The sequence below is a fragment of the Macrobrachium nipponense genome, chromosome 47, assembly GCF_015104395.2.
Source record: "Macrobrachium nipponense isolate FS-2020 chromosome 47, ASM1510439v2, whole genome shotgun sequence".
NCBI lineage: Eukaryota > Metazoa > Arthropoda > Malacostraca > Decapoda > Palaemonidae > Macrobrachium > Macrobrachium nipponense.
In genome coordinates this window covers 31,891,923-31,918,938 of record NC_087222.1, presented here as the reverse complement: position 1 = coordinate 31,918,938, position 27,016 = coordinate 31,891,923, and the positions used below count along the sequence as shown (strand labels likewise).

The following is a 27,016-nucleotide window of genomic DNA, read 5'->3' as shown; positions in this document are numbered from 1 at the left end:
CCAATGGACAGGTTCCAGCCCGTACACAAGGAGAACTCGACAGGTAAGTACGTCTGATTTTAACAAATTTTATTACAAAACTAAACTCATTTAAAATTAACAAAGCAAAGTGAATAAACGGGACTTAGGTGGCTCAGCACACTATACACTTGGACAAATTCTATGTGGCCACGTGACCACTGAGAAACACTTAAGAATTTGAAAACATCAATTTACACTTTCTTAACGAAACAAATGCCAATAAAATTTGTTAGAAGAATCTGAACATGTTCAATAATGATTAAATTTAATCAGCCCAACAATGGCTACAAAAAGGAACGATTACTTACAATGTGCAATTCTGGTCAATCACCGCCTCCCTCCATGCCCGAGCTCACACCCCCACACCACGTACAAGACCTGGAAGTGTTGCTATCTGAACTACATTAATTAACAGAGAGAGCAAGAGTACCACGGGAACGGTGGTTTTATACCGAGGGGGATCGGGTTAGTCATTTTAGTCAAAATTTATTTTCTTTGAGAAGGAAACATTCCTTCATTTTTCATATAATTTATAAGATAACAAGAATTTAGTGATTAAGCAATGAGGGAGAAGAGGCGATGTCCAATAAATGTGTACATACAAAAAGGAACCATTTCACTGTAGCCACCAATCTGCCTTGTACTTGACAATTCGTCTTACACTGCAAGCGGGGAAAAGATGGAGGGGCGGAAAATAAGTCTCTAAAAATTCGTGTACTAATTTTTCGAGACAGAAAGTTTACTTCAGGTCATCGATACGTGTGCTAGATAAGCCGTGGACATGAGAAACAGTAAACGCACATACACAGGGGCGGAGAAAGACTTGAGGTGTGTATCCGTACGTCTGTTGGTAAGCGTACATACGTACGTTTGTAAGACGAAATAGATGGAATAAAAAACCCCTAGTGAGGCGATTAAGGGGGACACTATACGATATTCCTTAAGTGTGGAAACTCACCATAGGGGAAGGCGCTTGGAGATCAGTCGTAAGATAAAGTGAAAAAGACTTTGGAAAAGTTATAGTATATTTTATATAATAACATTGAGTTCAGCTTCTAGAGAGGGGAATTGTAGAAAAGGATCACAAGACTTTTACCCATTTTACATGTTGACACATTTCAATGTTTGATAATTATATTCTCATTTTCAGATGGATTCGAAGTTACCATTTAAAATGAATTCTCTAAATTTGTGTTGACTGTTATTGATGAGGACTTATAAATAGTCGGACAGAAGTAGAATTGGGGTGGGTACTTATCTAATATGATTTTGTGGAAGAGAAATGGTAGTTTAATGATTTTTGGGATGTTCTTTAACTCATTTTATTCCATTTTTATGTTAGCTTTTGTGAATTAAAGATTAAAATTTTGTAATAGCGAGAGTTTGAATTCGCCTAGTTTTAATAATTGTTTCTCAGCTAGCTACAGAGATGACCATGGAGGGTTGGTCATGCTTTCCAGTTAGGAATTCTCTCCTATTATTTAGACAGGGGTCATTTTTACCCTCATAACAGTGGTGGCAGCATTAAATGGCATTCAAGCCTATAGATTACGTCTCTGGAGAGACTAGATTTATATAGATTAGGTAGATGTTAGGGAAAAGTGGTTATAATTATGTATATTTGGCAACCGACTCTTTATTGCTGACAAAAGGGGGTTTAAGTTGTAGTCAACGGAATTTGGGTGTCAGCCGGGCTTGGCAGCGCCATTAGCTAGTGCGTAATGATATGACGTATCTTAAGGTGGGAGTGAAAATGTAGAATTAATTACGCGCAGTGGCAAGTGTAACTAAATATTACTCGCTAAGGCGAGACCAGATAACTTTGTGTTCATGAGCCGAAACCTATGAGGATTAAGTGTTAAAGTTTACTTTTGTTACTACTGGGCCTTTTCTTTTTTGTTGGTGTTAACAATTTTCTCACAAGTGTATTTCATTTTGGTGTCCCTGCGGGATTCAACTGACATTAGGGGTTTGTTGTAAGTGCAATGCATTGGAAAGAGTAGCACGGCATATTTCATTTCTTGTATGTAATCGGTGATGAGAGAATGGGCATGTGCAAAGTTCAGCAAATTATCTCAGAAGGAAGGGTGGCGTTACATTTTCTCTCTTGCTCTTCCCTGTTTTCTGTTGAGCATAGTGACACACATTGGATCAGCTGATTGACCTTGAATCAGAGAGGCAGTAACTCGGAACAGTACCGGTTTACTGGGAATTGGTGCACGCAATTTATTTTATTTGGTGATTGATACTTTATTACCTCGATGTTGGTGGCTTGTGTGGGGATATACATATATCGATGTTATTGAGGTTGGGGCAAATCCTGAATTATAAGAGTTTCTCTAAGAAAGGCAAAATGGTTGACGCAGCTACCAGTAGTAGCAGTAATCATATGTTGTTGCATAGGATAACAAATGTTTCAGAGAGGTTAGCCCTTTTTGGGGCATTGTGGATGGCATTCTGTCCCAGCCAGTGCAGATACTTATTGCATGTGTCAATAATTACCTAAATGCCAAGGGAATTAAAAGTGATGTAGAGGCATTCACAGAGGCAAAAGCCTTGTCAGATTTCAATAAAGGGGATTTGGGTTATTGCTGCCGTAGTTTTCAGTACACAAAATGTCGGTCATGGACCGAGTTACAAGCATTTCTGAGGACAACCTATGGAACAACGGAACACAGAGATATAGTGAGAGACCTAAGAGGTCTTTACAAGATTGGGAAAGGTAATAAAAACCTTATTGAGCATAGCTCAAAACTTTTTGACTTAGCGGGAGAATGGATACAGAAATTGAAAAAGTCCACATGGGTAAATGGGAATAACATCTCACTCGACAACTTACAGAAATTATTACATTTTCCCCAGCTTCTAAACGACATCCCGGACTCCATTGTAGACAGTTTTGATGAAAAGATTGAACCTACAGCAGCTGAGGAACTGATTTATTCCCAAATTCAGAAACATATGTCCAAGTGTCCCGCAGTGGATAGTACATTTTTTAATGGGACTGGTCCAAGAAATATGATGCAAAGAGACTCAGATTTTCCTTCTCCCCATTTGTGTGCAAAAATGGAACATAAGAGAGGATCGATCGATCAAGGGCAACAGCAGTTGCATTGCTACAATTGCAATAAACCAGGGCACACAAAAAAAGTATGCAGTCAAATATTGTGGGACATGCAAAAGTGCAGATCACTTTTGGCAGGCTTGTCCGTCTCAGATATGGAGAGATGCAAGACCCGCACCTTCGGGAGTTACAATAAGAGAACTTCCCAGGCTAGCTACTCAAAGGGGCAGAGAGACTGGCGAAATTCTGGGAAACCCGATCATCTAAAAGGCCGATAGTAAATTGAACAGTGGAGGATGTGAAGGTCCCAATTTTTATTGATACAGGATCTACAGTGAATTTAATGGACCATGATCTGTATCAGTCCATGTTCTCCCAATACCCTTTGAAACCCTCAAGGCATCAACGGAGACGTGTGTGATGCGCAAGCGCATAGATTGAATACCTTGGGTTTTATAAGAATATGATTTACTCTGGGTGATTGAGTACTGATAGAACCATTCTTATTGATAAAAGGGGTTGCGTTGGCCAACAGACCTCGGCTGGGCCATCCTGCATGTAGGAAACACAGGATATCGGTCCATACAGGTGTTAGTGGCACAACAGTTGGGATACCAGGTGTTTTTATCCCATATGTGGATACAGGTGGAGCTAAGGATACCGAGGTTAATATGGGTAACAGTGAAAATGGGGGTACTATTGACGGTGATAATGGTAATGATACTAATGATATGGGTAACAATGGCAAGGGGGTTGGTGATGATAATGGGGATACTGAGGACCACGGTGGTGACAATGTTAGCTGTTTTAACAATGATGGTAGGGGTAGTGATATTGATACTGATAATAACAATGGGGTCATGGTGGATGCAATGATATTCATGGGGACGTGGAACAGGGAAGTACTAACCACAAATATAAAGGTGTTTTATGTTATTTTAAATCCAGGTACAAAGACTATGGTGAAAGTCAGACTGAGGGAAGTGAATTATTATTAATAGGGCTTAGTTTTTCCAGATCTCTGAGTCTCAAGTAGACTCTTCTCGGGCTGGTGATGGAAGTGAAAAAGTCCAAAGAGTTATACAAAATTGACAGTAGCAAGAAACTAAGAGGGATTACTAGCACATTATCGGTGAACAGAGTATCAAACACTGGCGTTACATGGGTGGAATTATTGAACAGTAATGATACAGTTAGGAAATATCAGAAGAACACATAGCTATGTGGTAGACCTCCAAGATTGGAGTAGTGATAGTGGTTCAGTGGCTATTGTAGAGAGGGAACTGAGTTTTCAGAGGCAGAAATGCAATCAAGGAAGAAAATCTTTAGGGAACATTTAGCTAACGCAGACCACAAAGAGCATATGCAAGTGGTAAGCGAACTTTTGGTGGAATTTGGGGATACGGTAGACCTACAAGGGGAAAAGTTAGGACTGACTAATGTGTTAGAACATAAGGTGAATCTAGAGGAAGGTATGAAACCCATTTTTATTCCTGCATACCGCATACCTTTCAAAATCAGAGAACAGGTAGAGAAAGAGGTCAGTAAATGGGATGAGGAAGGAATTATTAGACCTAGTGTCTCTGTATAACTTTCCTCTGTTGACGGTGCCTAAGAAGGACGGCTCTGTCCGAGTATGCGTCGATTTTAGACATTTGAACGAGAAAACAATTCCAGACCATTATCCATTTGCGTGCATACCAGATCTTTTCGTAGAAATTGGGGGACATAATATTTATAGTTCAATTGATTTAGCACATGGTTTTTGCCAGTCACTCTTAGTGAAAATAGCAAGGAATATACTGCTTTTTCAGTGCCTAAGGGACATTTTGAATTTAAGAGGATACCTTTTGGTTTGTCTGGTAGTCCTATGACTTTTACGAGGATAGTAAACACAGTTTTGCATTGGCTATTGGGTAAAAATGTTTTTTTGTAAATGGATGATATATCAATTGCAACAGACTCGATCGTGCAACACTTAGAAGTGCTTAAGGAAGTACTTAGGAGACTTAGGTTAGAAGGATTGAAAATTAAGCTAGCTAAGTGTTCTTTCTTGAAGAAGCAAATTACTTAATTAGGTCATGTCATATCTAAAGAGGGAGTTAGAGTGAATGACGATAAAGGCAAAGCAATTGCAGATTTTTCCGTCCCTAAGACAAAGAAACAAATTAGGTAATTCCTAGGAATGGTACGAAGACATTCAATTTTATTGGGGAGAACCGCATCAAGTGGCTTTTCAGACAGTCAAGGACACATTAATGAATCTCCCAGTTCTGAAATGTCCAGATTTCAGCGAACCGTTCACATTAGTGACTGATGCCAGTCAGGAGGGTATAAGTGTTTGCCTTATGCAAAAATTTGATCGAAAGCTCCATCCAATTGCGTTTTATAGTAGGAAATTTAGAACAAAGGGAAGCAATGAAAGACCAATGGCTATTGTAGATGAAGAAGCCTTTGCAATAGTATCAAATTTAGTTTGTTTTAAAATGTTACTAGTAATGGGGAATAAAGTAGAAGTTCTTGCAGACCACAAGCAATTATTGGATCTTTTAAATAAACCCGATCTGTCACCCTAAAGAGCTCGATGGTTCTTAACTATCAGGGACATTGCTGCAAAGCTCAAATATATAGAAGGAAAGTTAAATGTAGTCACAGATGCCACTAGTAGAAGTTTTTATGATACGGAAGGATTTCAAGCTGGGGTGGTTACAATGGGATATCAGTCTCATACAGCAAAGGCAAGATGAGGATGAAATTTTGCCATCCGATGCTTTGCATGGTTGATATTCTATCAAAGTGTTGCTTAATGATTCAGTGGCGAGATTTGCACTAAACTGAAACTTTTAAAAATCTGATGTTTTGGGTTTTTTGAAACTTTCCTATCTTTGAATTGTGTGCCTTGTGGCTGACCACATGGTCCTTGGTTTAATTTCATAATAAAAATAGAAAAAAACCTACGCTAATCTTGCTGGACCTTCGCTTAGATGTTTGTTGATTTTGCCCTTAAGGCCAGGTTGGTTTAACAGTCCTGTGCCTTCTTGGGACAGAACCATTCCAGTCAGAGGGGTTACATTCGATGAGGCCAATTTAAAGATCCTTTTTGTATTCTATATTTTAATAATATTGTAAATAAAACTTTAATTAGCCTTCAAGTGTTATATTTTGAAGTAAAATGTATAGTCTGCAATCGTATTTTGAGAAACAATACTTATTATACACTAGCGGGCGTTGACAAATAGGTTTTGGTAGTGTAAAATTTTACTCGGATATCCGAGTTTTAATGAGGTAACCTAGCCACCTAGGGGGTAAACAAGTCCTTATGGGTGCCGGTCCCAAGCCCGGATAAATAGGGAGGGTTGGTGTCAGGAAGGGCATCCGGCTGTAAAAATCTGTGCCAAAACCAAAAAATGGAATGAGCCAAAATATGGAAAGAGGTAATGCTAGGGCGTACTCCGTAAACGACGCACAGAGACGTCGCCCTAACTCTGTGGTAAGGCGGGGGCTACTGCATCAGGAGCGGGTGCAGCTAAAGAAGCAAGCTCACATTGGGTTTAGAGTATGTCAGCTAAATGTTGGGTCCATGACCGGGAGAGGTAGAGAATTGGCTGACTTGATGAGAGAAAAGAAAGTAGATGTTATGTGTGTGCAAGAAACGTGGTGGAAAGGAAATAAAGCTAAAGAGTTGGGAGATGGATATAAGCTATATTATAGTGGAGCAAATAAACAAGGTAGAAATGGAGTTGGCACAGTACTGTCTAGTGAACTGAAGAACTCGGTAATAGAAGTGCATAGAAAGAATGACCGTATCATCAGATTGAAGATATGTTATGGAGGAGAGATTCTGAATATTATAAGCCCATATGCACCACAAGTTGGTTGCACAGAAGAAGAGAAGGGAAATTTCTGGAGAGACATGGATGGAATAATGCAAGAACTGGAAGAGCATGAGAGGGTGAGAGTTGGGGCAGATTTGAATGGCCATGTCGGAAGTGAAAATGAGGCGATTGGGCGGGTGCATGGGGGCCATGGAATTGGGGAGAGAAACCCAGAAGGAGAGAGTGTAGTGGACTTTGCTGTGTCATTCAACATGGCAATAGTAAACACATTCTTTAAGAAGAAAAGGGAACACCTAATAACATATAGGAGTGGGGGAAGATTCTCCCAGATAGACTACTTCTTGTATAAAAGGATAAAGCTGGTGGAGGTCAAGAACTGCAAAGTTATTCCAGGTGACCATGTAGCCCCCCAACACAGACTGCTATGTATCGATTTGAAGTTAAAAAGGGAAAGAAAAACCAAAGCTAAAGGGATAAGAAAAATTAAATGGTACAAATCAGAGAAGGAAGGGGATAAGAAGAGAGAGTTTAAGAGGAGGGTTTTGGAGGATATTGATATAGGGATTGAAGATGTTCAAGAATGGTGGGCACGAAATGCAGCAGTAATAAGAAGGCATGGAAAGGAGCTGCTAGGAGAGACATCTGGTATCATATGGGAAGAAAAGGAGAGTTTGTGGTGGGTGGGATGAAGACATTGAGAAAGTAGTAAAAGATAAGGAGGAGGCAAAGAAAAGATGGGAAGAGTCACAGTCAGTGGAAGACAGAGAAACAAGGTGGTGAAAAAGGTGGTAGCCCAAGCTAAAGCAAAGTCGTATGATGATGTCTATAATAAGCTGGGGACAAAGGAAGGATTAAAGAAGATGATCAAGCTATCAAAGGCTAAAAATAAGCACCAAAGATATTACACATATCAAACAAATAAAGGATCAAGATGGTGTAGTACTTAGAAAGGAGGAAGACATTGTGAAGAGATGGAAAGAATATTTCGAACAGTTGTTAAATGAAGAAAATAATAGACTAATAAGAGAGGATGGGCAAGTGAACATTGGCATGGTAATGAGGTTTCCTAGGCAAGAGGTACTAAATGCACTGAAGAAGATGAAGAATGGGAAGGCAACCGGACCAGACATGATTCCAGTGGAAGCATGGAAAGCATTAGGAGATGAGGGAGTGGATATACTGTACGATCTTATGATAAAGATCCTTGAACAGGAAAAGATACCAAATGAGTGGCGTGGGAGCATATTGATCCCAATTTTTAAAGGGAAAGGCGATGTCTAAGAGTGTGGTAATTATAGGGGAATTAAATTGATGTCCCACACATTGAAGATACTGGAAAGGATGATAGATGCTAGACTGAGAGAAGAAGTACAAATAGGTAAAGAGCAGATGGGATTTATGAAGGGAAGGGGAACAACAGATGGGTATATTTTGTCTGAGGCAAATAATGGAGAAATTCGGGGAAAGACAAAAGGGACCTACATATGGTATTCATTGACCTTGAAAAGGCTTATGACCGAGTCCCGAGACAAGAGGTATGGAGGAGTCTGAGGGAGAAGATGGTGCCAGAGAAATATGTGCGATTAATACAAGAGATGTACCGGAACGTATTTACCAGAGTGAGGAGCAGTGTTGGGGAGACAGAAGGTTTTGAGGTGAGAGTAGGATTACACCAGGGGTCGGCTCTGAGCCCACTTATCTTTAACAGAGTGATGGATGTTATAATAGAGGAAGTAAGGAGACAGTACCATGGAACATATTGTATGCGGATGATATTGTTCTGTGTGCAGAGAGCAGGGAAGATCTGGAAGTGAAATTGGAAAGATGGAGACAAGTACTGGAGGACAGAGGAATGAGAATAAGTAGATCTAAGACAGAATATATGTGTACCACCACTGAGGGGGATGATAGAGAAAGTATTCAGCTTGGTGGAGAGCAAATAAGGAGAGTTGATAAGTTTAAGTATTTGGGATCTTTTGTTAACGCTGGAGGGGGGGAAGTATGAAAGAAGAAGTAAAACATCGGGTAGGCAGGTTGGAACAACTGGAGAGCGGCCTCTGGAGTTCTTTGTGACAAAAGAGTGCCGCTTAGGTTAAAAGGAAAATTTCACAAGACGGTGGTAAGAACAGCAATGCTGTATGGTACAGAAACAGCAAGCATGAGAAAAACAGAGCAGAAGAAGATGGATGTGGCATAAAATGAGAATGCTTAGGTGGATGTCTGGGGTGACAAGAAAGAGGATAGGATCAGAAATGACTACATAAGGGGGTCGACTAAGGTGGTGGAAGTATCAAAGAAAGTGCAGGAGGGGAGGTGAGATGGTATGGACACCTGTTGAGGAGAGATGAGGACCACACTGGGGGACATACTATGGGGGTGGAGGTGCAAGGAAGAAGAAGAAGAGGGAGACCAAGAAAGAGATGGAAGGACTGTGTGAGAGGAGACTTACATGAGAAGGGAATTGATGAGGCAGAAGCGCATCATAGAAATAGATGGAAACGGCTCATCCGAAACGGCGACCCCATATTAAAATGGGAACAAACTGGGAAGAAGAAGATCTGAGTTTTAATGAGGTCAAGTGAAAGGTTGTATTTATGTATAAAATACTTTTATTATTTATCAGTATTTTTAAAGTTTATACATTAAAATAAACTTAAAAAAGAGGTTTAATCAGATCAGAATAATACATGACTTTGGTCACTTACAAAGCAAGTCCTGGCAGAACACTTGACTGGTTAGCTGAAAACAGAATACAGTCATTCCACTGTGCACAGTGAGCTAATATGAAGCATTAAGATTTACTATTTATGTATCACATTCTTTGTAGAATACTAAAACCAAGAAAATATGAAAAATAATCAAATAAAACTGACCTAACTTTCATTGATGTGTAATGAAGAAATCAATCTTTCTAATTCCACTACGAATGACAATTCATGGAAATATTCAAGCTGACAACTACATATACAAGTGCATATATGCACAATGCTGAAAAACAAAAGGAAGAAAAGTTCATGTCAGCCAATGACAAAACCAATTCTTCATTTAGAAATCATACAAAAAATACACAGGAACAAGAAAAGTGAAGAAGGCACAGGAAAATTTCTTAACCTAGCCCTGTACAGCATTCTAAATTCACTCTTGGTCGTGTGCTCTGGAAGATGAAGGGAATGAAAGGGGAAGGGGAGGGGAGAGGGAAGGGTAGTGGAAAGACAGCTAAATGAACACCTGATCATTTGCTGGGGAGGGGGAGGGGGATGGAAGGGGAAGGGTTACATAGGAGACAGATTCTACCAATTCAAAGAAGTTTTGAAAAATTCAAAAGTTTCATACAAATCCTGAGATACTGGGATAAGTCACTGTTGGGTCACTAGAGGTCACTGCTGACCTACTGATTATGTAAGGTTGTATTGTGACCGGAACTGAGTAATCATGCAAAACTTCAAGTCAATAAGTTGAAGGGAACATGTCAAAAATTGAGTTACAACATTTGAGGACAGGCAGGTGCACAAGTCAAGTTAAAATAAAAGCATGGAATAAAAACTACGTCGACAGAGATCAAGTATACAGTTTCTGTCTAGTGTGAATTTTGGTGTCTTCTGAGTTGACGTTGATGAGAAAACCTTCTTTGACAAACTGAGCAAGTATATGGTTTCTCTCCTGTATGAGTTCTCATGTGTGCTTTGAGATTACCTTGAATAGAAAAACTTTTTTGACATACAGAGCAATTATATGGTTTTTCTCCCGTATGAGTTCTCATGTGTGCTGTGAGAGTATGTGAACGAGAAAAACTTTTTTGACATACAGAGCAATTATAGGGTTTCTCTCCTGTATGAGTTCTCATGTGTGCTTTGAGAGTATGTGAAATAGAAAAACTTTTTTGACATACAGAGCAATTATATGGTTTCTCTCCCGTATGAGTTCTCGTGTGTGCTTTGAGAGTATGTGAACTAGAAAAACTTTTTTGACATACAGAGCAATTATAGGGTTTCTCTCCCGTATGAGTTCTTAGGTGATATTTGAGAATATGTGAACTAGAAAAACTTCTCTGACATATAGAGCAACTATATGGTTTCTCTCCTGTATGAGTTCTCATGTGATTTTTTAATTTACTTAAGAGAGCAAAACTTCTTTGACATATAGAACAAGTATATGGTTTCTCTCCTGTATGAGTTCTCAAGTGATATTTTAAAAGAGATATTCGAGTAAAACTTCTTTGACATATAGAGCAAGTATGTGGTATCTCTCCCATATGAGTTCTCATGTGTCTTGTGAGATTAGTTGATTGAGAAAAACTTCTTTGGCATATAGAACAAGTAAATGGTTTTTCTCCTGTATGAGTTCTCATGTGGGCTTTCAGGTTGCCAATTTTTGAAAATGTCCTTTGGCATTCAGCACAAGTTATTCGCTTCCCTGCTGTGTTGCTTCTACCCAAATGTCTATTTTCTTCTGCAATACAGAGCTTTTCCTTTCCGCTTTCGTCCTCACAGCTTGGAGAGCTCTCCCCCTCGTACTTAATAAACTGGGATGAACAGTTCACATCAAATTCACCACTGTCAAAAAATTCTGGTTCTGCCTTTGACTTCTAAGAAGGAGTTTGCAAACGAAGAGCCTTCACCTTTGTTTTCAGTTAGACCCTCCTGCAGAATCTCCTTCTCTTCTTTGATTAACAGCAATGAAGGCGATTTTTCAGCTTCCATTTTCACAGGATGTTCTCTGTGCAATACTCAATCCTAGTTAGGACCTGGGGGAATTTTCCTATTTGGAATAATCTGAAATAAAAGAAACAATCTGAGAAAGACATGTTCTGAATAGCACCATTCATAACAACTCTAAAATAAGCATTCTCGGGAAAAACAAATACCACAATGAAATGATCATCTGGACAAATGTGTCTCAAAAGAAATAAAACAGCATCCTTGGATCTGTTTGGAATCAACAAATTTACTCAAGCCAAAGTTAGTCGACAATTCAACCAGCTTCTGCTTTACCACAAATTCCCAACTTACTCTAATTTTGACAATCAAATGAGCAGCATCTTTCCTTCATGAGTTGGGAGTATTATAAATCTGTTTGTTTCATACTAACCTGCAGAACTAATGTTTGCATGTACCTTTCATACCCAATAACTGGTCGACAAACCTACCAACACTGAATCCTAAACATTCAATACAAACATTAAAATACCACATATATATGCATACGTATAATGCCGCCATAGTATATCCTTTAAATACATTCACATATATGCAAACCTTACGCCTCAAAACAATAGAAAAGAGGTCAGTTGGTCTCTATGAAATTAGACTGCTGTTGTTTGTTCCTGGTTGTTTACAGTCAAAACAACCAGATTCCCCCCAGAGCAACAGAGCTCCCTCCAACACCCAACCATTCCTTTCTTTGTCACTGTCCAGTGCACACGGACGCTCGATAGCTTTTTGTAGAATTGTCCAGCAATCTTACTTTTAGTTAGAAGTGCATTTGTCTACGTTATTATGGAGGATTTATCCAGTCATAGCAGTGTGTCTTCATCAGCTTCAACGAACGCAATATGCTGTACTTCTTGTCACATACTGTCTATTCTGAATGTAGGGATTGATCTGACTTGCAACGTCAAGAGTATGTGCCTTACATTAAGTCAATACTTATTAGGAGTAATAGCAAGCATAAAATTAAGAGGATGTGCAAGTTTTTTCAGATACCAGATCTTGCAGTGTTAACAGATCAGTGCGAGAAAGCAGAAGATTAAGGTAAACCTGTTACATAGTCTGACTCTGAGATAGGCCCAACAATGAGGTTTATCTGTCCATGATTTGAGCTCTAACCTTTGTAACTATAGAGATCATATAGATAGTCAGATGAGGGATTTTGCTGATGTTAAGGATTTGGCTAATCATGTTTATTCCAGCCCCCTGGTCCTGTTTTGGGTTCGCCTGTGAGCAATCTCGTTGCAACACAGTCAGTACATTCAGTGCCACACCATTCCACAGGTAGTGGGAGTGTTCTGACTGTAGTGCACAGCAGGACCTTGGTTACTAGAGTCTCCCTTTGCCCTGATATTCAGCTAGATGGGGATAGTGAAGTGGATCTTCAAGGCGATTGGGAAGATTCATATAGGCCTAGGTAGGAAGGTTACATTATCGAGAATTTGTTTCAGGTTGTGATATCATGTACGTTATGGGAAGGGCAAGGTCTGACCTGTAGCGGAATTATCGCCTATGCAGATTTTTGGATTCTGTGGGGTTAGGTTAGGGTCTGGCTCACACTGTCATGTACTTGATGGTTGGAATTATCAACCTAGATCACTTATTTATTCATTCTGAATCAGGAGATAGTTTGGTTTTTAGTGTGGGTAATAAACTTAATGTTGGGACTAGTTTTAGGAAGGTTAAAGAGAGAGGATCACATCTACACATTAGGTTTTTGCCGAATGTGAAGAATAGTGTTGCTATTGGTAGGGAGTAGAAGGGTGTTCTTGGCAGAGTGAAGTCGTCTTCTGTAGGAGCCCTTCGTGCTCTGGCTAGTGGAGAGGTGTCTCAGTTTGGGTCACAGCAGACTGAATCATCCTTACAGCCCTCAGTTGCTACTTCTTCCTCAGTCAGGGTGGAGGAATCTCAGGAATACTGCAGAGATAGCTGTGTATTTTTCCAGTTAGACTTACGATTCTGGGGATGAGGGGGTAGCCTCAGTGGGAATGTATAGGGGCATGAAGGAGTTTGTTATGGAACTTTTCCCTAAGGCCAGGGGTCTTTCTGTTCAGGCTAAAGAGTGTCCTTCAAGTCAGGCATCCAGGTTTGTTAGGGGAATGTTGGAGGAAGCATCACCTTTTCCCTTCTGCAGTGGAACCTTCATGAGATTGTTCAAACATCACAATTTTTTACAGTAAAATGATATTGTTATTTTACAATAAAGTTTTGTACATACTTACCTGGCAGACGTATACTTAGCTTACGTCTCTGACGTCACGACAGAATTCAAAACTCGCGGCAAACGCGACAGGTAGGTCAGGTGATCTACCTTACCCGCCGCTGGGAAGCGGGTGTAAGAACCAACATACCTTTCTTGCCAGATTTTTTCTCTCTTATACCTGTCTCCTGAGGGGAGGCTGGGCGGGCCATCAATCGTATATGTCTGCCAGGTAAGTATGTACAAAACTTTATTGTAAAATAACAATATTTTTGTACATGAACTTTCCTGTCAGACATATACTTAGCTGATTGACACCCTTGGTGGAGGGTACAAGACAGAAAATAACAAAGAAAAGGTAAACAACACCTGTTGTAGGATAAAAATAACCTTGGTTCTTACCTGTTTAGGCTGAAGACTTCATAGGTACTGTCTATTAGTCTGCATAGCCATAAGAGCTACAGCGAGGGCGTGACCTACAGCTGAAAAGACTCTTTGTGTCTACTAACGGGACTTGATATCCGCTTACTTAGTAGAATCCAAGTCGGATCATGTCAATGGGGGTTCGCCCTCTTCTATGACAGAACCTGTCCACTACCAACGCAGGGAGCTTCAAACCAAATCCGATCACCTAACCAAACTAAAGTTATTAGTATTACGAAACGAAAAAAGATGCCTACCTGCATCATTTTTCATACAACCATATGAACTCAATTACCAAAAACAAGGGAAACTACTAAGGAAATGTTCCAGCTCCCTACAGCACCGAATCCGCCGATACGTACGGGCCTAATGCGAAGCACTCGTCTTACGTAATACTGACGTCTTTAAGGTAGTGGTTGGCGAATACTGAATTACATCTCCAGAATGTAGTTTTCATCAGATTCTGAAGAGACATATTCTTATTAAAGGCCAAGGAAGTGGCAATGGCTCTCACTTCATGAACCTTTACTTTTAGGAGCTTGAAATGTTCTTCATTACAAGATCTATGTGCTTCTTTCACAAGACTTCTAATGAAGAAAGACAGCGCATTTTTCGACAATGGTCTGCTGGGGTCCTTTACAGAGCACCATAGTCTGTCCTCAATGCCCTTAAGGGTTTTCTTCTTCTGAAGGTAGTATTTTAAACTCCTAACAGGCAAAGAGTTCTTTCGGGTTCTTCCCCTACTAGGCAGATAATCCACGAACCTCAAAGCTCCTTGGCCAAGGATTTGAGGGGTTCTCATTCTTTGCTAAAAACGAAGAAAGGAAGGAACAAATCACGGAATCTCCTTTGAAACCTACCCTTCCTTCTAGGGCATGAATCTCACTAACCCTTTTAGCGGATGCTAGAGCCATGAGAAATAGAGCTTTCCTCGTAAGATCTTTGAAGGAGGCTAAATGTGGTGGCTCAAACCTAGAGGACCTCAGGAAACGAAGAACCACGTCCAGATTCCAACTTGGAACTTCGTTCGAAGTTTTCTTGGCAGTTTCGAAAGATCTTAATAGATCATGCAGATCTTTGTTATTCGAAAGATCTAAGTTCCTATGTCTGAACACTGCAGCCAGCATGCTCCGGTATCCTTTGATGGTAGATACTGCCAAACCGCATTTTTCTCTGAGGAAAACTAGGAAATCTGCGATCTGAGTCACAGAGGTACTGGAAGAGGAAAACTTCTGGTTCCTGCACCACCGACGAAAGACGTCCCACTTCGACTGGTAGACTTTAAGGGTCGAAGGTCTTCTAGCTGAGGCGATAGCCTTAGCAGCTTTTGTCGAAAACCCCTTCGCTCTGACAAGACTTTTGACAGTCGAAAGCCAGTCAGATTGAGAGCGGGGAGGTTTCTGTGATACCTGTCGAAGTGGGGTTGTCTGAGCAAATCTACTCTTTGTGGAAGTGCTCTTGGAAAGTCCACCAACCATTCCAGTACCTCTGTGAACCAATCTTGGGCGGGCCAGAACGGAGCTACTAGTGTCATTCTTGTCATCTCTGAGATAGCAAATTTCTTGAGGGTTTGTCCCAGTACTTTGAAGGGGGGGAAAGGCGTAGACATCTAAACCTGTCCAATCTAGGAGAAATGCATCCACTGATACTGCTCCTGGGTCTGAGATCGGGGAGCAGTAAAGTTCTATCCTTGCGTTCCTTGCTGTTGCAAAGAGGTCGATGTGAGGCCTGCCCCATCTTCTCCACAGGTCTTGGCATACTTCTGAGTGGAGGGTCCACTCGGAAGGCAGGAGTTGATTCTTCCTGCTCAGGAGATCGGCCCTGACGTTCCTTTCTCCCTGTACGAATCTGGTGAGAAGACTGATCTTCCTTGTTTGAGACCACAGCAGAAGATCCCTTGCTGTTTCGTACAGGGAGAAGGAGTGTGTCCCCCCCTGTTTTTTGATGTACGCCAAGGCTGTGGTGTTGTCCGAATTGACCTGAACTACTGCATTTCGGACGTGGGGCTCGAAGGCTTTCAATGCTATCCAGACTGCCATCAACTCTTTCTTGTTGATGTGCCAGGACACCTGATCCCCCTTCCAGGTGCCTGACACTTCTCTTGTCCCGAGCGTCGCTCCCCAACCTGCTTCCGACGCGTCGGAAAACAACACATGGTTGGGGTTCGGCATGTAAAGAGACATTCCTTCCACAAAACGGAGTGGGTTGTTCCACCACCGAAGGTCCCTCTTGATTCCCCTTGAGATCTTGAAGGAGAACTCCAGATCTAGGGAGAGACGCCTCCAGTTCTGGTATAGGAAGAAATGTAGAGGCCTGAGATGCAACCTTCCTAGAGAAACGAATTGCTCCGAGGAGAGTGTCCCCAGCAGACTCATCCACTCCCTCGCTGTGCATGCATCTTTCTCTAGGAAGGTCGTTAGTTTCTCGTAGCAACGAGCTATCCTCTCTGGCGACGGAAAAAGCCCGAAAAGCCAGAGAAACTATCCGAATCCCAGATAGATCCGCTCTTGACTGGGGATTAATTGAGACTTCTGGAAGTTCACCAGAAGTCCCAGAGAACTTGCCAATGTAAGGGTCTTTTGAAGGTCCTCCAGACATCTTTCTTGAGACTCTGCTCTGATTAGCCAGTCGTCGAGATAAAGCGACACCCTCACTCCCTCCAAATGTAGCCACTGCGCCACGTTTTTCATTAACCCCGTGAAAACTTGAGGTGCAGTCGACAGGCCGAAGCACAAGGCTTGAATTGGAAGATGTTTCCTCCCATCATGAATCGCAGATACTTCCGTGAAGAAGGATGGATCGGCACATGAAAGTAAGCGTCCTGAAGGTCTAGTGACACCATCCAGTCCCCTGGACGAAGAGCCGCTAACACTGAGGAAGTCGTCTCCATGGCGAACTTCCTCTTTTCCACAAAGACGTTCAGGGTGCTTACATCCAAAACCGGTCTCCATCCTCCTGAGTTCTTCGGAACTAGGAATAGCCTGTTGTAAAAACCCGCAGAGCGGGGATCTTCCACTAGTTCTATAGCCTCCTTCTCTAGCATCAGATCTACTTCTAGAGAAAGGGCTTGATTCATGATGGGGTCCTTGTACCTGGCCACCAACTCCCTCGGAGTCATCGTCAATGGTGGCCTTGATGAGAAGGGAATGAGATATCCTTGCTGACAATCGATAGGGACCAATTGTCTGCCCCTTTGTGGGTCCAGACGTTGGCAAATTTCAGTAGTCTGGCACCCACTGATGTCTGGAGTCCTTGATCGCTATTTCTTACCTCTGATTGACCTAGAGAAGGTTTTACCTCTCTTAAAAGGTCTAGATCCTCTGGTTGAAGAAACTCTGGCAGTGGGTCCTCCTCGAAAGGGCTCCTGCCTCAGAGGAGTCTCTTTCTTGGTCTTGGGTTGGAAGACAGAGCGAGGTTTCCTGGCCGACTGGGCTAACATGTCCTGAGGAGCCTTGGCTGAAAGGGCACTCGAGACATCCTGAATGATTTTCTTGGGGAAAAGCAGAGGAGAAAGCTGAGCATAAAGAAGTGAGGCCCTTTGTGCATGCGAAACTGCTTTCGTGAGAAGCGAACAGTAAACCGACCGCTTCTTTATCACTCCGGGGGGGGGGCTCCTAACAGTGAAGGAGACTTACACTAGAGCCGTCTCTCACTGCTTTGTCCATGCAAGTGAGGACGCAATTAAGATCTTCAGAGACAGGGAATCCTGGGTCTGGGTCCTCTTAGCCAGAACTCCTAAAGACCAGTCAAGGAAGTTGAAAACTTCCAGGACTCGGAACATTCCCTTCAGTAGGTGGTCAAGTTCGTTCATCCCCCACGTAGTCTTGGCAGACAGGAGGGCAGATCGACGAGCGGAATCCACCAGTGAAGAGAAGTCCGAGTCAGCAGAAGAAGAGAGAGCGAGGCCTAAAGGTTCCCCTGATTCGTACCAGAATCCTAATCTGCCAGTCAGTTTAGACGGAGGGAAAGAGAAAACAGTCTTCCCTTTCTCTTCCTTAGCAAGGAGCCATTCCCCAAAACCTGTAAGTGCCTTCTTCATAGAAATAGTCGGTTTCATCCTTACACAAGATGAAACCTTCGAAGTCTTCAAAGTGGAGAACAAAGAAAGAGGAGAAGGAGGAGCCACAGGAGAAAGGATATCTCCAAACTCTTGAAGGAGCAAATCTGTTAACCTCTTATACGAGGAAACAGAGGAGTCTTTTGGTCCTTCTTCTTCCGAGGGATCCTGTTCTTCGTCATCAGAAGAGCCCTCATGATCCTTAGAGGCGCGTCTACCTTTAGAAAAGTCTCTAGAAGAGTGAGGTTTGACTCTTGGAGACAAAACTTCTGGAACTTGCCTACTCGCAAAATCCTTCTTGTCTTGAGGAGGGCGTTTCCCAGATTCTTGGAGCCTAACAGGAGTAAGGCGACTGTCAGGAGCAGAGAGCCTGTTTGAAGAAAAACTTCTATCAGGCTCTTGGCGCCTATCCAAAGGAGAGCGGCTACCAGGCGAACAGCGTCTGCCATGAGAGAAGCGGCTACCAGGCTCTTGGCGCCTGAAACGAGGAGAGAGGCTCTCTGGTGACGAGCGCCTACTGGGAGAGCGCCTACCAGGGGAGAAGCGTCTGCCATGATCTCGGCACCTGACTCGAGGAGAGTGAACGTCAGGTGAAGAGCGCCTGGCAGGAGAAACGCGCCTAACAGGCTCTTGACGCCTGTCCAGCGAAGAGCGCCTGTCCGATTTAGGGCGCTTGTCAACAGGAGAGTGGAGGCGAGACGAGGAGCGCCTACTAGGCTCTTGGTGCCTATCAAGGGGAGCGATCCTGTCTCGAGAAGAGCGTCTGTAGGGCGAAGATCTCCTACGAGCAGCCTGCTCCTTGTCCGAAGGAGAAACAAAGACATCCTGTCTGTCAGGCGAATGGCGCTTGGACGCAGATGGGATCTTGTCCGAAGCAGAAAGTCTCCTGCGAGACTCCGAACGCACAGGTGAGCGGGCCGCTTCCGTCGAATAGCGAGAGTCAGGAGAGGGGAGCCTGGACTTCTTTACAGGAAACGAGACGTCCTTCCTACAACGAGACGACACGCAAAGAGAGCCAGCCAGAGCCGAAATCTGCGCCTGAAGGTTAGCCAACACCCTTGCAGGAGAATTCACAAACTCTTGAATAGGTGACGAGGCTCGATCTCTGCTCGGGGAACGATACTCCAGAGATCTCTTACGTTTCTTCGCTTCCACCTCAGGCTCTTCCGAAAAAACTTCAGGGCTGGATGAACGGGCGCAGGGAGCGTTCCAGGCTCTCTTCGAAGGGCGCGAGGCTTCCGAAGAGCTCCATCCTCGTTTAGGAGAAGGCGAAGGCGAAGACGAGAAGCATTGGCGCAATATTTCTCTCTTGGAGCGATCCAAGGTAGCCTGGGAACGATCAACAGGAGCTACCGAGGGGACGCCTGACCGGTGGGGGATGCTCCCTAACCTTCCTGCGGCTTTCGACTTTCCTCCTCCACTGGACTGGGAGTCTGGAAGAGGTCTTAGGCCTGGAAGCATTAGGGAGCCGATCAGACGCACCCTCCACTGCACTGGTTCACTGCACAAATCACTATTGGAATCACTCTTACCTTCTAAATGTTTAATTTTTCATTTCCATACTGCGAATGGTGGCTTTCATGGAGGCCACTTCCGAAGGCGCATCTTCGGCTTCGGTGCAGGGAGCAGGAGCTGAAACTGACAAAGGAGCTACTTCTAAAATAGGATTATCTATATCCAACTCGCTAATACGAGATCTACTACTGCTCCTAGAAGAAGCTTTCCTAACTTTATCCTTTTCAAGCTTCCTCAAGTAGGAAGACAAAGACTTCCATTCATCCTCATTCAGCTTTTCACATTCATTACAAGGATTATTAAAGGTGCATTCATTCCCTCTACACTTCAAGCATACTGTGTGAGGGTCTACCGCAGCTTTCGGTAGCCTCACCTTACACTCAGTCATACAACAAACTCTAAACATAGCAGTTTTCTTAGTATCAACATCAGACATCATGAATCCAAAGAAAAATCCAAAGAAAAGTCAAATAACTGTCCAAAACAAAGCGAATTGCCAGGCCAAAAGATCGGGCACTTCACCAAAAGTCCGTAGAAACAATCCAGGGCGAAAACGAGAAAAGAATCCAACTGTCAAGAGGTACCGACAACAGGTGTGGTCGACACCGACGACAGAAAAAATCTGGCAAGAAAGGTATGTTGGTTCTTACACCCGCTTCCCAGCGGCGGGTAAGGTAGATCACCTGACCTACCTGTCGCGTTTGCCGCGAGTTTTGAATTCTGTCGTGACGTCAGAGACGTAAGCTAAGTATATGTCTGACAGGAAAGTTCATGTACAAAATTGTATTTTTCCTAACTATTCAAATTTGAGGTCCTTTGCAATAGGAATATTCTTACAGTGAAGCCAGAACACGGCTTTTAAACCTCTTGAAAAGGTGGTTAGGCAGAAACTACCGTCCAGTAGGCAGGGAGACCCGCCTGCCTGGATGTAAACATTCCACTATACCTTTCGGCCCAGGTTTCAGATTGAGGGGTGGCATGAGGTGGGTGTTAGTAAAGGACCTCAGGTTTGTATAGTTAGGAAAAATACAATTCACTTCTGAAAATTGTAATTTGTTCCTACATGATAAAACACTCAGTACTTTACAACAGGAAGACTCGCTTATTGGAGGGAGGAATCTGAGTGAGTCTCTAGAACTGACTGATGTTTAGCACACCTGGGCTACTCCTCCTGGTTGAAAGAGTGAGGAGGAGTGCCCTGCCTATGACAAATTGATCAGAGTATAAGAAATGTGAAATCCAGAGTCATATTCTGAGTGAGGAATTGTAACACAAACAAAAAAGGCTGGGAAGAACATTCAGAGTAGGAGATATTAAGGCAAAGATCTGAGACGTTCCTGCCTTATTGCCCGAAGGTGATGATTTCCCGGCAGGCACAGCAACACACTAATAGGACAAAGTAATGATTGGTCTGGATCAACAAATACAAAGTCCACAGCATAAGGGATCATGAAGGATTCAAACCCGTCAACAGATGCCGAATGATTCAACATTCAAGATAAAGACATGACATGAAACCGGCCTTTTGTAGGGTGATGTTAAAGATGATCCATGCAAGTCGTCTATCCTTTTTGTCAAAGCCGGAGAGAGACGAGATGCAATCTTGAAAAGCAAAGCTCTGTCTGATGATTCTCGTAAGGGCTCACGTGTCCTAATTGAGAGTCAAATGCCATCCAGAGGCCTTAGGTCCCTGTGGTGGCAAGATAGAGAGAAATTTCTCATCAGTAGCTGAATTTCAACTGAGGAGAAACAATTCTACTTGCATGAAAGATTAAGGCGAGTATGGACCTAAGTCTTTCAAAATTGAATCGGAAAGAAGCCAACTCTCGCGATTCTGATCAGAGAAAAAGCAATGTCAATAACACCAACCAGTGAAGACTGCTCTAATCCCTGAAATGTTACTGAGGACTGAAAAAGCCTGCACTTACAATTAAGATTGTGGAAAAAAATACAGTTTTCATACCTCTGAATCTGATACATGAATGATACAAGTTTCAGTTGACATGTTTGATACTGAACACATATACATCTTGTATCATACTGTTTTATATATACTTTCAAGGAATTGTTGCCAATCATACAGCTTTCATGCTTCTCTTCCTGTTCAGATGCATTGAAATTGAAATAATTGACCCTAGTCTACCTCTAAGAGCAGGAACCCAAAGTGTTTATCATGAGTTTTGAACACAACAGGTTTGACTCCCTAGACAAATAGTGCCTACCCCCAAAATCTCAAAAATGTATTGCTGTCCGATCAGAACTCTGACTTAGGTATAAAAAAGTGGATCCTAAAAACTGAAGAATAAAAAATTTAATCAGATTGAAAAACAAACGCTTGAAACTGTTCTTAAACCTACCTTGGAGTTTCCTGAACAGAGAATGAGCAATGCCAGCAATATCAGTTCTGGCTTTGTGTCCATCAGCAGCTTCCAAAGGGGGTTCAAATTCATGTTTATTCCGAGTAAGGAACTTTATGCTTGTAACTTTCAGAATGTCCAAAGCCAGCAAATTTATCTCTGGCTTTCGACTCCCCAGCAACTCTTGAAACCATCAGAGGGTTCAATTTAACTTTTTTCACAGTTAAGAACACAATGCTGAAATTGTGGTAAAAATATTCCTTATGACAAGTTTAATTTCTCATAATTATTTCATTATACAATTGCATTCAAAATGTAACACATATCATAATAGGAACATTGATTGGAGCAAGGTCAGGCTTGAAAATTCACTTTAGCAAAAGGGGTGCTGTTGTAAAGGCGAGATCCACTTGACGTTAAAAGAAGAAGGCTCCTTAGGGCACTTAGTCAACTGTGCTGACAGATCTTGCGTTGACTTTTTCTCATCCTGTAGCAAATAAGGAGGCTGATTCCATGGAGCCATCTCTAGTGGCATTGTTGGCGCAAGAAAGGATGCCTAACCAAACTTCCAACAAATCATCTGTAAGATCTGCACATTCCTCAACTTTCTTAATAAGTGCCCCAACAGTCCAATCTAGAAAGCTTAAGATTTTGAAATTCCTGAAGATATTCTTCACAAAATGGTCCAGCTCTGTGGCTAAAAACATAATCTTAGCCAAGGAAAAAACTGACCATCTCGAGGAATCAATCAAACACAAAAAGTCCCCCTGGGAAGAGGCAGCTACTCCCAGGGAAAGAGTTTCTCCAGTGGCATAATCCTGATACCTCATTCAATAAATGGGAAGGGGAAGTGCAGAAGACTGCCTTACCTTGCCCTCTCTTGTCCAAGAGCCAAACATCCAATTCCCTTAATGCTTTGCTAGACAAGGACAATACCATCTTAGGAGATGGAAAGGGTACTAAGAAATATCTCAGTAGGCTGGTGAAAGGTGTGGGCGCAGGATCTTGATCAAAAGCTTCTTCATCCGAGGAGATTAACGAAGGAGACAAGTCGGGAGGATCCTGAGTTACTGCAGAATTCCTCTGAAGAAGACCCATAATCTCATCCAGACGTCGTTGGATGGGAGCCATAGAAGGCCCATGCACATGCGTGAACGACGCAGGCAAAGGAGAAGAAGGTACTGGGCAAACTGAGAAGAATGTAGGCATTCAGAGTCCATTGGGCTCTTGGAAGCTGAAGCTGGGTGCCTCTTTGAAGTAGAGGAAAGATCATGCACTGACTTTCGGGAGCCTTTCCAATGGCTGTCTGCTGAATCCTGGGACTGTTCAACAGGATCAACTGATGGAGTGCCTACCCATGGACAAACCCCACCAACCTCCCTTGGACTGCCAGTATACCTCCTCCCTGGAGTCTGACAGGGATCTCTGTTTAGGAGCATTGGCAGGATGCGTTACCAATTGCCAAGACTGCCTGTACTACTGTATTTATACTATATGGCATACAGGACTACAGTGGTCCCCCTGTATTTGTGGGGGATGCGTACCAGACAACCCCCCCTGGAATAGTTGGAACCCCTATAAAAATGCTTAAAACCTCCTATGTTGTTATTAAAACTCGAGAAAAGCCCACTAAAAATTTTTTACCTGGGTTTTTTAATAGTTTTATCACAAAAAGTGCATTTTATGATGAAACTGATAAAAAAAAAAGGAATTTGTGGATGTTTCTCATAGAAAAATACCAAGAACAGGCAAATTTTCTGCGAAAGCGGGGAAATGTTCCACAGAAATCCGCGAATGCGTGAGTCCGTGAATACAGGGGGGGTCCACTGTATACAATAATACAGGCAGTTCCAGGCTATCGGCAATCAAGGTTTTATGGCACCATAACAGGCCAAGTTCCTGTTATTGGCCCCATAACTGGTTATTGGTGCCATAAGCACCATAAATCACAGTTTCGGTTAATGGCAGTTCTTGCTTATCAGCACACCCCCGGGAATGGAATCCCCGCCGATAACCGGGAACTGCCTGTAGTAAATTTTGACATTCTAGAATCCCCTGAATCATGTGGCCACACCAACATTTTTCCATAGTTAAGTATCACAACAACTTCAATTAAAAGTAAGGAATTCACTGCTTTTTAATTTTATACATTATTTGACATAAATTACAGTACACCTGTAATTGGCATTTATTGTACTAAATAACAAAATGTATTTTACTCTTGTTACTCTACTTTATTGCATACCAGACTTTGTGTACTCTATACTAATTGTATATTTTTACATTTCAGAACCACCAGTGGGGCTACAATTTGAAGTTTTTTTGGGTGAAAAAAAATTGCAGATTGTAATTCCCAAAGGATTAAAATCACAATTTTTAAAAGTAAATTGTATTTTTCCCAACTATACAAACCTGAGGTCCTTTAAATTAGGGATTACTTCAAGTATATGCTGGAATTAGACCATTGAAGTTTCAAACAAGGTAGTTAGGCAGTTAACTACTGTCTGAAAGTTGGGTGTCCCGTCTGACTGGACATAAACATTTCAATTTGATTTAGGTGAAACAGATTGAGGGGTGGCATGAGGTGGGCCTATATGAAAGGACCTCAGGTTTGTATATGTAGTTAGGAAAAATCCAATTTACTTTAAAAAACTGTGATTTGTTCCTTCACAATATACAAACCCTTGGTCCTTTACATTAGGAAGACTCATTAATTGGAGGGAGGAATCTGAGTGAGCCTCTATGAACAGACTGGTCCCCTTCCTGGTCGTAAGAGCAAGGAAGGGGAACCAAGCCTCTGACCAAGTGATTGGAGTATGAGAACAGCATGATCAATGGTCAGACCTCTGGACCATTTCATATGAGGGAGGTAAACGTAGCCTCATATGAAAAAGCAATAAAAAACCTTTGATCTCAGTGACAGTAAGGCAAATGCAAGCATTAGGTTTGTGGGTTTGTTTTGTGTCAAGCCCCTTTCCCTAACTTGCTACAGAAGGGGGAGGATATATGCTTCTATAATCTAATCAAAGAATAGAGAAAGGTTACTCTGTATACAGTTTTACCTGCATCGGCCGCCGGCTCCAGCATGTGACGGAAGTGACTCTGCCCAAAGGAGGAAAAAAGAATGAAAGGGGAAGGAAGAGAGCCAGTCACTCTCACATTCGTATCTACATTCATACCGATCACAAAAGGCGAGATGCAACCTTGTCCTGTTAAAGGAGCTGGGTAAGCTACACAACTTGTTGTCCAGCCCCCATGGGTCTTAAGGGAAAAAGTCCAAGGACTTGTGGGCTATATTCCGAAGGTAGAAAGAGGTGAAGTGGTCTGATTAGACCCACCCCACTTTCAGTACCTGAGGAACCGACAGGGTCTTGCAGAATGCGAGGGAAGGACCAATACCTCTGACTTTGTGAGCTCTAGGATGAAAGGTACCAGTTTCGTGACTGCCTTCGACAGAGTATCCTTTCCTGATTGCTTCATGAAGCCGGAAAGAAAGTGTTCTTGGACACTTCTTTCTTGGTCACTCCAGTGCTGACAATAGTCATCAACACTCAAGCAAGAGATGAGTTCTCTTCAGATAATGCCACAGCACTCTAACAGGAAAAAGCAGCATCTTATCTGGGTCATTACCACAAAAGTCCTCTAAGGAGGGGATTGTGAGGGACTAAAACCTAGCATCAGGGACCAAAGGGTTCTGAGTCTTCGCTACGAAATCCGGGACGAAATCAAGTATAACAGATCCTTATCCCTTTAAGTGTTTTACACTGAAGGAAAGACTGTGAAGTTCTCCTACTCTCTTTGCCAATGCCAGGGCAAGCAGAAAGATTGCCTTGGGGGTCGGATCCCTGCCTGACGACTCTCGTAAAGGCTCATAAGGTGGATGAGTCAGGCTCCTTAGAACAAGAGTCACACCCGACACAGGAGGCCTGAGTTGCCTGGGTGGCCAAGACCTCTCGAAGCTCCCCATAAGCAGAGATATTTCCATGGAAGAGGAAATATCTACAGTGGACCCCCCGTATTCGCGGACTCACACATTCGCGGATTTCTCTCGGGGAACGTTTCCCGCATTATTTGCAGAAAATTCGCGCATTCGCTGTATTTTTCTATGAGAAATATCCACAAATTCCTTGTTTTTTTTATCAATTTCATCATAAAATGAATTTTTCGTGATAAAACTATAAAAAAACCAAGTATGAAAATTTTTAGTGGTTTTTCTTGAGTTTTAACTAACAAAATAGGCTGTTTTTAGCATTTTTATAGGGCTTCCAAACATTCGCGGATTCTACCTATTCACAGGGGGGTCTGGTACACATCCCCCGGGAATACGGGGGGACCACTGTATACCTTTCTTTCAAGACTAGGCCCAAAGCAGACCTGTAGCCTTTAATTGCAGAGACAGAGAGGAGCTTTTCTCGGCCAAGAAAGACTAGGAAGTCTGTGACCTGCTCAAGAGATGGGGGATAACCTCCAGTCTTGAAGACACAGGGACTGCACTAGCAAGTAGTACCATTCTATATGTGGCTGACATAGAAGGTTGTGCCAGGGAGAAATCTCCCTTGGGGCCTCGGAGAGCAGAGATTTGGGGTGATCACCTCGCAAATCGGACAGAATGGGTGGTGAAGTCTATGACTGGACGCCCCCATAGGTCGAACAACCTTTCCACCATGTCCGTGTGAAGGACCACTCTGTTTCTATCACCTTATTCTGGCAGCTGAGCTTGCCTGCCACTACATTCCTCTTGCCTGGAATGTACCTGGCCAACAGCTCTACCAAGTGGCATGCACCTGCACTGCCAACTGCTGCAGCAGGAGGGACATGAGGCCGCCAAGCTTGTTGA

At 42.6% G+C, this 27,016-nt stretch overlaps 2 protein-coding genes across 3 annotated transcripts in view; both read right to left on the bottom strand.

Annotated features, from left to right (window-relative positions):
- LOC135204843 (zinc finger protein OZF-like) overlaps positions 1–27,016 on the bottom strand; it is a 197,744-nt gene that overhangs the window by 103,422 nt on the left and 67,306 nt on the right. The gene's annotated exons all lie outside the window — the stretch shown is intronic.
- On the bottom strand, positions 9,295–22,272 carry LOC135204622 (gastrula zinc finger protein xLCGF3.1-like). Its single transcript, XM_064234769.1, has 2 exons — positions 22,180–22,272; positions 9,295–11,506 (listed from the first exon to the last, which is right to left on the bottom strand). The coding sequence occupies exons 1-2, from the start codon at positions 22,270–22,272 to the stop codon at positions 10,499–10,501; spliced, it is 1,101 nt and encodes a 366-aa protein (XP_064090839.1). The 3' UTR covers positions 9,295–10,498.